Source organism: Mandrillus leucophaeus, unplaced genomic scaffold, assembly GCF_000951045.1.
Source record: "Mandrillus leucophaeus isolate KB7577 unplaced genomic scaffold, Mleu.le_1.0 Scaffold868, whole genome shotgun sequence".
Classification (NCBI taxonomy): Eukaryota; Metazoa; Chordata; class Mammalia; order Primates; family Cercopithecidae; genus Mandrillus; species Mandrillus leucophaeus.
Genome location: NW_012109452.1, coordinates 278,796 through 290,135, shown reverse-complemented (window position 1 = coordinate 290,135; position 11,340 = coordinate 278,796). Strand labels below are relative to the sequence as shown.

General features: G+C 38.8%; 1 protein-coding gene across 1 annotated transcript; it reads right to left on the bottom strand.

The window, feature by feature from the left end:
* Window positions 1-2,140: 2,140 nt before the first annotated feature.
* LOC105531130 (growth-regulated alpha protein-like) lies at window positions 2,141-3,627 on the bottom strand. Its single transcript, XM_011968961.1, has 4 exons — window positions 3,525-3,627; window positions 3,303-3,426; window positions 3,106-3,189; window positions 2,141-2,294 (listed from the first exon to the last, which is right to left on the bottom strand). The coding sequence occupies exons 1-4, from the start codon at window positions 3,625-3,627 to the stop codon at window positions 2,141-2,143; spliced, it is 465 nt and encodes a 154-aa protein (XP_011824351.1).
* Window positions 3,628-11,340: the final 7,713 nt, after the last annotated feature.

Below are 11,340 nucleotides of genomic sequence, written 5' to 3'. Positions count from 1 at the left end.
CCTTCTGCTTGTAAAGGAGAAGCAAGAAGTTGTCTCACTACCCTCCTGAAAGGGTCTTCATGGAATACAATGAGCTGGAGCCCTAACTCCAACCCTTTGGGATGTAAATATCTTTCCCCTAGAACCTAGTAGCCCTCTGGTCTTCACTTTGTGTGTCCTACTGATGTCTTTAGGTTCTGTGGGCTTCATCTCTTTTGATATGTAAATAGTTAGGAAGATGGCATTCCACTCTCCCCAGCACTTTAGGGCTTAATCTAGGGACCAAGTCCTGGATGTAACCTTTGGGTTTTCTTGGGGGAGATTAGAGATATTTTATTATTCTTTTGGATCCATCCACTAACTAGAAAAAATGACTACAGATTTAATTCTCATGGTCTAAGAATAGAAAAAGACTTTTCACAAGAACACTGAGGAATCCAAGGAAGTTTTATTTCCCACAGCCTAAAACATACGTCACTGAGTCAAGGATAAGTTGGTAATGGCATTTACAGAGCTTCCAGAATGGTTCACATTTATTTATTGCTATACAATTTAAAAATTGTTTTTCCATCTCATCTTTTGTATTCTGAGAACATAACATTGGGGTTACATAGAGACCATTATACTCACTTTTCAGGGTTGGAAATAGAGTCTGTAATCGTTTCCTGACTACAGTTACCCAGCTACTTAGGACAAGCCTGCACTTGCTCCCAGGCACCAACCTAGGCCCCTTCCCTCTGCTGCAGGCAATAAACTAGGGCTCAGGAGTCCAGGGACATGTGCTGAATCAGAAACACACACACACACACACACACACACACACACACACACACACACACACACACACAAAACCTTGCTCTCCCCTCCTCCACCAATTTGTCTCCTTTTTGGGTTTGGAAGGTGTTCTTTCCCAGAAGGCTCAGATCTTTCCCTAACATGAGATGACAGCCTTTGTTCCTAATGTGGAGTCTAGGTACTCTCCTGCCATTCTGGGGCAATTTGAATTCAAATTTATAGGCTTAGAAAACGTTTAAACCATTATCACACCTGTAAAGAACTGGATCTGCGTTCAATTCAGTAATTATTATCTCTCCATTAAGGTTGGAAAATGAAACCTTTCTCAACTAGACCTTTACACATGTAAAGTACTCAGGCACTCACTTTTTCTTTTTCTTTTTTCCATTGCACAAATTGCTTGAGTTCTAAAAAAGAATCCACTTTACTGTAAGGTAGCTCCCAGCTTCATTAAGAAAAAAAATGCATAATCGGAAAACCATTAACAGCTTAATTTGAATGAGAGCTCTTTTAAAAATATCTATTAAAATTGGAAAAATTTTAAAGATGTAAAATTGAATAATAGATTGGTTGTAGTGAAACAAGATGGATATTTTATATAAAACATGTATTTTAAAGGTGGGGATCTGCCTTTGAAAAAGCATCAAATATGCTTTCTTGAACAAGAGAGAAACAAGGGAAATGCTGCCTAGTGGCAACTGTCCAGTGGACCTGAGCCATGGTCTGTTGTAAAGTCCTACCATCTTGAGTACTCAAGAAAAACAAAAGGTTGAAAAGTATGAAACAAAACTAGGCATGATATTTTTGGAAAGGTTTTATTTTCATGGTTTTCTTCTGTTAAAATACATCGATAAATAAACTCTATTATTCCAAATCATAGAGGAACATTACATAATTAATACAAAACAAAGCATCATGTCTCACAAGGAAGACATAAAATATCCAAAGGATAATTAGAACATTGTTTTTATAGCTTCAACATCAGAAATCTTGACAGTTTTGATCAATAACAACTGACATTCTTCTAAACAGTTACAAAAATAGATGGGACATACATGCATTTATCTTAACAGTGATCTGACTATTGGCTTGGATCCCCACTATTTATTTTTAGCTGCTATCACAATGTCTGGCATGATGTGATCTCTTTCCCACCATTTAATTAATGGAGAACATGTAAAATCCATCATCGTCAAGTTAGATGACAGTAAAGACTGAACTTTGGTTTAACACAAAAATACCTTTCAAAATGACAGTACAGTGAATTACCAAACACATTCATATTTTTCAATATCAGAAAGAACCTTAATAGACAAGCTTTGAAAAATACATATATACATACATATATGAATAATTAGAAGTACCTTCATAAGAAGCAGTTAAACACATTAAACACAGTCCAAGTGCGCCCAGGAGCTAATTGTTTTTCTTCTTTCACTTTGATTCCTCTAAGAATAGATTCCTTTAGGAATTGTTGTGGATATGCTTTCTCTTTCTCTCTAGGTCCGTTAGCGTTGCCACTGTGATGAAAAAATGCTGTTAGTAGGTACTCAGGAAACTGACCCCACAGATCATTTTTCCCACCTTAGATCCTTACCTTCTAGGGTTTTTCAAACGTGATCGTTCCTCCTAGCCCACACTAAGTGGTTATTACTTGTAGGAAAGTTGTTCTGTGTAGCCAAATAAAGCCCCAGGCTCTGGGATGCTATTTAACTAGAAATAGTGGACCTGTGGTCATAACTGTATTATTTGCTTCAAAAAGTGAAACAAGGGTTATACATAGGTTAAAAATCTACATGCATGACCTCACCTAAGGTTCACAGCAAACGTTTTGAAGTAGCTATTATTGTTTTCAGATTTTGTTAAGACTCAGGATACTGACAGGTAGAGCCCAGACATGAACGACTCATGAGGGTCTGACTGGAAAGTCTCTACTTTTCACCAGGGAGAGTTAAGAGTCCCACTGTGCCCCAAATCAGGGGGGTTCACTTTTCAGGTCTGATGCCCATGAGGGAGTGAGACAAACATCCTGAAATAGGTAGGAGGCATTTTAGCATCATTAGCCAAATTCACATAATCTTAGAGAAAGGCACATTTACCCTCACTTATTTCAGTAGGGGTTAGGCCCGGGAATGGAGGGCACTGAAATACTGAAATATCCTCTGGCACCAGAGCAGATTAATAACCTTAATGGCAACTTTAACTGTGAAAATAATAATCACATTTCTAGTCCTTCAACTAACCCCTGGGTTTCCCTTATTTTATTTTTGGGGACCGGATGCCAGTATTTCTGACCAACGGCCCCAGTCGCCTGTGTACATGCAAACTCACCTGTTCAGCATCTGTTGGATGATTTTCTGAACCATGGGTGCTGTGGGGTTGAGACACACTTTCTGCCCATTCTTGAGTGCGGCTCTGCAGAGGGAAGGGAATCTCGTGAGGCAGGAGGTCGGGCTGGGGACAGGGTTGGGGCAGCAGGAGGGTCTGGGACGCGGGCGGTGGCAGCGGTAGCGCAGCGCGGGACTTACATGACTTCGGTTTGGGCGCAGTGGGGTCCAGGGAACGTCACGTTCACATTTCGGATGTTCTTGGGGTGAATTCCCTGCAGGGTCTGCAAGCACTGGCAGTGCAGTTCAGTGACCACGGGTGCTCCTACGGAAGAAGAGACTCGCTGGCTGAGCGGGACTGTTGGCGCGGCGCGTCACCCCAGCCGTGTCTCGCCCCGGGGACCCCAGGGCGCCGGGACCCACCTGCCGCGCGCCGGCAGGTGGCCACCAGGAGCACGAGCAGCAGCAGCGCCACCCGCAGGAGCCAGGGAGGGCCGGGGACAGCGTGGGGTGCGGCGCAGGCCATCAGGCTCAGAAGGCTGGTCGGGCGGCGTGCGAGGAGCAGGGGAACTGACAGGAAGGTGCCTGCAGCCCAGGCTCTGTGGCTGCGCGAGATCGGTGAACCGTTTTAATGCATGGTTGGGGCTGAAAAGTCTGGAACCCCCGGGTCAGAGAAATTCTCGGAGCTCCAGGTCGATCCCGAGTACGGAAAAAAAGAGCTGGCCCTGCCCCCTGGGTGGTGGGTGGTGGGCGGTGGCTGATTACCCACTGGTGCCGCCTCCCCGGTTCGCCTTCCAGAGTGTGGGATATTCGCTTCTGCTCCAAATCCCTGGAAGGGCATTGAGTCCACCTCGCTGGAAATACCGCCTGCGGGGAAGGACCCTGGACAGGGAGGAGAGTAAGAGCTGGGACGGATCCCTGAGAACCACAACAAGGGAGTCACGAACTCTTTAGAAGACAGTGATAACTACTTAGTTAATAGGGTTGGGATGCGGGATTTCAGAGAAATTAAGGAGGGCCTAGAAGGCTAGATTTTGTTTGGCTAGCTATCTTCTAGATATCATATTCTCTATCTAATTAACCTCTCTCTGTATTCGGTCTCTGCTTTTCGGTTTAGCATATTTCACATATATCTGAAACCAATGCTCCCTGTAAAAATACAGCAGCCATCAGGTCAGATTCCAGAGAAGAATGTTCTGCTTGTTCCTTGTGTTGCATACTCTCTAATCACACATGGAATATCTTGTTTACGTTTTCCATTTGGTGGCAACAGATTATCAGTCAAAAGTCGAATTCAGTGTTAGTTTCAGTGGAAGCCCAGGCTGTAACATGACCTCTTTTTTTCCTATCCTGCATAACTTCCTTCTTCCCTCTGAAATATTGGGACTTCCAAAAGTTCCTAGAGATCTCCTTCTCCCCCTACCAGAGGTTCAGATTTGATATATGACATAATGGAATTGGCTATCACTCTGAAGCTGGGCACTGGCTGTCACTCCCATATGTCACAGATTTGATCTATGACATGAGGGACTTGCTGGGTCTGGCAGCCTCATGGACTATTTCTGGTTCTCTGTTTTTGGACGGCACAGCACATGACACTGGGATGTGGGTACCTGGTGTGCAAGCACTCTTCCCACTGAAGCAGCAGATATCCTTTCAGATGAAATACGAACACCAGATCCCACATAGAGGCACGTTCCATTTACTATCAGACTCTCTGGTATTTGATGTTGGACCTGCTTTCTCTGGAAACATAGGCATTGCTGCTTTCTGATCATGAATTTCAGCCTTTTAAACCGACGCCTCTATCACTTTTTCTACAGTTTTAGAGAATTTATTTTGATTCATCATCAGGTTTTAGAGGGCTTTAGTGTGAATCTCCAAGGCAGTTTCAGACCTCTCTGAGAATGGAGTAAAACAGAGAGAAGAGAGGAGAAAGGAATGGCCTCTGCCTAGAGTACAGAGCTCTGCGCAGCCCAGTTCAAGGCATAAGAGCCCTTGCCCCTAGCCAAACACAGGGCAATACAACTTGGCTGCCTGCATTTAGTTGCAGAGCATCACCTGCAGATTATTTAACCTCTGTGTGCTAAACCCAAGGTAGTTATGAGACATGAGTCAACATTTGTAAGAGTCATCATGGATTAAGTGCCGTATAAAAGTTTTTTAAATAAAGAAAATGGAAATAGCTTTTCCCAATGTTGCCTAAACAGAAAATCAACCTGCTATGAATTATTCTATAAAGAAGAAAAGAGGATCTAATAAAAGATTCACTACCTAATTTTTTTACATTTAAAATTTTCTATATCCCTACTGCCACCCAACTGTACTTAACTATACACAGCACCTATAGAGCAGTGTGAGTCCTTAAGAAATCAAAGCAGGTCCTAGAATGAAGCCTATTCATATAAATGCAATTTCAGTGTCCAAAATGTCCTCGTAGCTACTGGTGCTCACAGGGACCTGTGCTGTCATTACAGTAATCTTGGTCAAGGGGTGGAAAGGTGTTCTAGAATGTTGTGTTGCTTTAAAACAGATCCTATCATTAGTATTTCTGTTCCAATCTTTTCTAATTATTTCCTTTCTAACATTTTCCTGATTACTTAAATTCCATGGCAGAAAGGATACAAGAAAAGCCTTGGCCCAATGGAGGACAAAATACAAAGTGCCGTAAATGTCTTCAGCCATTTCAAGCTATCATAAATGCTGCAAACTTCTAAATTAAAAAAAAAAAAAAAGCAAAACACACACACACACACACACACACACAAACTCAAGGCTGCTCTGCCTATGGAACAGCCGTTCTTTCGCTTCTGTATTTCTCCAATAAACTTGCTTTCGCTTAAAAGATAAATTAAAAAATAAACTCAGGAATTTACAAAAAATTAACATGAAATTAAATTTTCCATATCTGACTTTCAGAAAGGAAGATACATCTGTACTTTACTAGGAGATGCACTTAGAGGGGAGGGGGGACATATTTTACTGTTGAGACAGATCCTTTATTTATTTTGTAGCCCCAGTTTCAAACACTTTATCTGTAAAAAGAAGTTTAAATATAAAAACTCCATCTTATTTATTGGAAAAGATGTACAAAATCCATGACTATATTAAAAAATACTTGAGCATGATCCTAAGAGAAAAACCCAGAGAATAAAGAAATTCAAATTTGTATTGGGGGTAAGAAATGACATATAATTTCCAGGTTATAAAGTATGTGACTCACTCATGAATGATTGAAAGGTTGTGTGATTACCCCTTTTATTATTACCCTTTTTGGGGGATTTGATGATAAACCGGCCTAGAAATATGAAAGTGATTCTTTAAAATTTGAAAAATGTAAATGTTTTGTTTTCTAATGGTAGTTGTAATACATGTTCATTGTATAAACTTTATCATAGCAAGGCATGAAGAGTTTTTTTCTCTCTCTAATCTCTCTTCACGTTTCTCTATGAAACCGACTTTAATGGGTCGCTGAAAATTTGCTTGCTTTTCTTCAATAAACATAGGAGTTAATAGCACATCGTAGGTTTACATACTCCCATTGTGGATTATGTACTCTGCAGGAAAGCTGTAAAACCTCATCCCTGTTTGTCTCCAATGACTCTGGTTCATACTAAGCACTCTACAAATATTTGTTGAAATAATGCATAAATGAATGGCTTTGGGCCACTGTTTTAGAATCAAAGTGTCCTGAGGTGAGTACATATGGAAATTGCCCTTGAAGGACTGCAGCATGTCCTTGTTTTTTGTTGCCTTTTTCACCTCTCAGTACCGAATAAAACCTCTCAGTAGACCTAAGTAAACCCAGATGATACAGCTGGGCCAGAGCCAGAGTTTAAATTTTAGAGTAAGAGCTAAGGAAAAGTATCTTACCTGGGACAGTTCATTTCAGAATATGAACCTTAGCTTAGATATCTCTGAAGCTAATTTCTGCCAAGTTCAAAGAACACAGATGGGACCTGCAAAGGCATTCAAAGCCAGAAGACCTGAGCTGCTTAAGTCTGGAACAGAATAGGAGAAATGTCAGAAATTAAACAAGGGAGTTTGTCCCAGATGGAGCTGGAGTATCTGTGCTTGGTTTTTATGGATCATCTGTCTCATGGAGGATGGGAGGAGCCAGCTAATTCAAGGTTCATCATATAGACAGAAAGTGAGAAGATAATAGGTACACTTCCCACACGTTTTTAAATTAATCTATGTGTATAAGACACAGTGATAAATTTAGTAGAAGAGGTAAAGTTGGATAAAGTCCAACTTCTAATGCAAAATTCTATTTAGCCTGTCTACTTTCTTTTGCAATGCTAGATTGTTTATTTTTCTGTTTCTGGCATGATAATCTGATGATATGATCCATCTACAAATACTTAAAATCATTCGGATATCATTGAGAATCATTCAATATATTAGATTTTGTCAGTTTTCTTGGGGGGTAAGGGGGTGGTTATTGGCTTTTAAAAGTGTTTTATACATTGTTTTGCTGCTCCATTTTCCTAAGATCCTTTCCTGAACTATTCAGAACTGGTTATTAATTAAATAAATGATACTATGATCGCATAATGTAAAAAAAATCTGAAATACAGGACTGCCAAAATTGCGAAAGAGTAAGGAAATGAGAAAACTTCTCTTGGAAATAATTACATAATAAATTTGTTTTGGAAATTAAAACATCATTATGACTTGATATTCTGGAAATAACATTTAGGAACCTGAGAGATGAATGTATAAACCACAAATGGAAAAATAGCATACATAGCATAAAAACATAGACTTCAGCTAAGAAAAGTGAATAATCATAAAAACTTGACTTAAATATCCTGCCATAGTATTTTTCAATGTTCCTTATCCTCTAATTTTTTGGTCAGGAATATTTTTGGTTTAATTTTTTTCTTTCTGGGCTCTGTTCATATATTCAGAAGAGACTTCTGAACAACCCTGGTTTCAGAGGGATGACTTTGCTGGTGTGTGATTGAGTTAGTTCATTGATTGATATTTTTGAAGTAGTTAAGGATACTAAAGAAATAGAAGATTTAATTACATACTATGGAAATTATGGTGAAAGTGGAGACACAAGAACTTGGTTGTGTATAATATACCATCTGTATGTTGCACATTAGAGTAAATATCTACTATCAAATAATATTTAGTGAGCATATATTGTAGCATCTGTATATGATTGGACTATGTGAATGGACAGATGAGGGGAACTCTTAATAGAGTCCCTAATAGTTACAAATGTGACTGTAATGAAATGCCAAACAAATCACTTATGAGACAAATGGCATGAGTATATCATAATGTCTATAAACAACTTGGCAAGATCTGTGAGCCTAGCATGGTCAGGAGTTGGGAAAACAGTATTTTTAATGTTCAACCAACTTTCTGTTGGCTGAATGCCTTATCGTCAACACTAGACTGCATCATTACATTGTATTGCTAACTACAGTATTATTCCTCTTCATGTAGTTAATATTTGACAAACATTTTTTAGCTCCTATTCTGTTATGCATTTTTCTGAAACATGGAATGAAGATATGGAGTAGGCTTGGCCCTTACTGGCTGTTTTACAGTAGAAAAACAGTCAGATAAATGAATAATCACAGTGCAATTTAATAGGTATTGTGATAGAGGTAAGTACAAATTGCTTTATTCTTTATTTCCTAATAGTTCCTATGGTCAGCCCTAGAATGAGAAAAGAAAATTAATTCTCCAACACAGTTTATTAGTAAAACTGATTGTTCCAACTCTGCTTGTTGTCTGCCTTGCTTTCAGATTTTATTGCCTATCACCACAAATGCTGGGGCACATGAGAAATTTTGTTAAATGTAATGCACAATTATCAAGTCAAAGTATGCAGGGTATCTATCACCAAAATCAAACACATTTTTATTAAATACAGTCATCCTACTCTGCTCTCAAACATTGAATTTCTTCCATTTGTCTTACCGTATGCTTATACTCTTTAACCCATTTTTTTTTTCATTCTTTCCCTTCCCTCCCTTTCATGCTTCTCAGTATCTCTAATTTATTTTACTTCTCCCTGCCGTCATGTGTTCAAATTTTTAGCTTCTACATATAAATGAGAACAGGCAATATTTGTCTATAAGTGCCTGGTTCATTTCACTTAAGATAATGATCTCCAGTTCCACTCATGTTTCTTTAATTGACATAATTTCATTCTTTTCACGGCTGAATAGTATTCGTATGTATACATATTTGCTTTATTTATTCAACTGTTGATGGGCAATTAGGTTGATTATACATCTTTTCTATTGTGAGCAGTCAGTCCTGTAATAAACATGTAAGTGCTGATATCCTTTTGATATATTGATTTATTTTCCTTTGGGTAGATACCCAGGGGTGGGATTGCTGGATCAAATGGTAATCCTATTTTTAGCTTCGTGAGAAATTTTCATACTGTTTTCCATAGTGACTGTACCAGTTTACATTTCCATGAACAGTGCATAAAAATTCTCTTTTCTCTGATTCTCCCCAACATCTGTCATTTTTTGTCTTTTTGATAATAGCCATTCTGATTGGATTCAGATTATACCTCATTGTGGGTTTGATTTGTGTTTCTCTGATAATTAGTGATGTTGAGTATATTTTCATATACCTGTTGATTATTTGTTTGTCTTCTTTTGAGAAATGAAATGTCTCATTTCCTTTGCCTGCTTTTTTAATGGTTTTTTTCCTGTTAAGTTGTTTTTCTTGTATAGTCTAGATACTAGTCCACTGTTGAAAGACTAGCTTGCAAAGTGTTCTCCCGTTTGACAGGTTGTTTCTTCCCTCTATTTATTACTTCTTTTGCTGTACAGAAGCTTTTTATTTTAATTAAGTGCCATTTATTTATTTTTATTTTTCTTGTCTGTGCTTTTGAAATCTTAGTCATAAATTATTTGCTTAGACCAATGTCCAGGAGAATTTTTCCCAGATTTTCTTCTAATATTTTTATAGTTTCAGGTTTTATAGCTAAGTATTTAATGTTTTTGTGGGGTTTCTTTTGCATATGTTGAGGATTAGGAGTCCACTTTCCCATGGCTATCCAATTTTCCCAGAACTACTTATTGAATAGCACATCCTCCTGCTAATGTAGGTTCTCACCGTCTTTGTTGAAGATCTGTTGGCTGTAAATATGTGGCTTTATTTCTGGGTTCTCTATTCTATTCAATAGGTCTATCTGTCTATTTTTATATGAATACTATGCAGTTTTGATAACTATAATCATGTAATATATTTTGAAGTAAGGTCATCTTATCCCTTTTACTTTGTTCTTTTTGTTCAGGATTGCATTGGCTATTTGGGCTCTGTTTGGGTTTCGTATAAAGTTTAGGTTGTTTTTTCTAAGTCTGTGAATTATTGGGGGAACCTATCCCTGATAATCCAACATGAGTCCTTTTCTATTTTCCCTAAGTGTTGACTGGTCTTAGAAATAAATGGAAAGAGTACAAAAGAGAGAAATTTTAAAGCTGACTGTCCAGGAGAGACATCATTTGTCGGCAGGTTCTGTGATGCCCCAGCAAGTTTTTATTAGTGATTTTCAAACTGGGAGAGAGTGTATGAATAGAGTGTGGGTCACTGAGATCACATGTTTCACAAGGTAATAAAATATCACTAGGAAAATGGAGGCAGGGCGAGATCACAGGATTAGGGCGAAATTAAAATTGCTAGTGAAGTTTCGGGCATGCATTGTCATTGATTACATTTTATGAGGAGACAGCATTTGAGAACAGACAACTAGTATGACCAAAATTTATTAGGTGGGAATTTCCTCATCCTAATGAGGCTGGGAGCACTACCGGAGACTGGGACTTATTTCATCCCTTATCTACAACCATAAAAGACAGACGTCCCTAGAGCAGCCATTTTAGAGGCCTACCCCTAGGCACACATTCTCTTTCTCAGGGTTGTTCCTTGCTGAGAAAAAGAATTCAGCAATATTTCTCCTATTTGCTTTTGAAAGAAGAGAAATATGATTATGTTCTGCCTGCTCTCAGGCAGCCAGACCTAATGGTTATCTCCCTTGTTCCCTGAACATCACTGTTACCCTGTTCTTAAGGTGTCCAGATTTCATATTGTTCAAATGCACATGCTCTACAAACAATTTGTGCAGTTAACGCAATCATCACAGGGTCCTGAGACAACATACATCCTTAGCTTATGAAGATGACAGGATTAAGTAATTAAAGACAGGCATAGGAAATTATAAGAGTATTGATTGGGGAAGTAATAAATGTCCATG

Coding starts and splice junctions, on each gene's coding strand:
- LOC105531130 (XM_011968961.1), bottom strand. CDS start 3,627: ATGGCCTGCGCCGCACCCCACGCTGTCCCCGGCCCTCCCTGGCTCCTG. Junction 3,190..3,302: donor TGCGCCCAAACCGAAGTCAT/GTAAGTCCCGCG, acceptor TTCCCTCTGCAG/AGCCGCACTCAAGAATGGGC. Junction 2,295..3,105: donor ATCCAACAGATGCTGAACAG/GTGAGTTTGCAT, acceptor TTTTCATCACAG/TGGCAACGCTAACGGACCTA.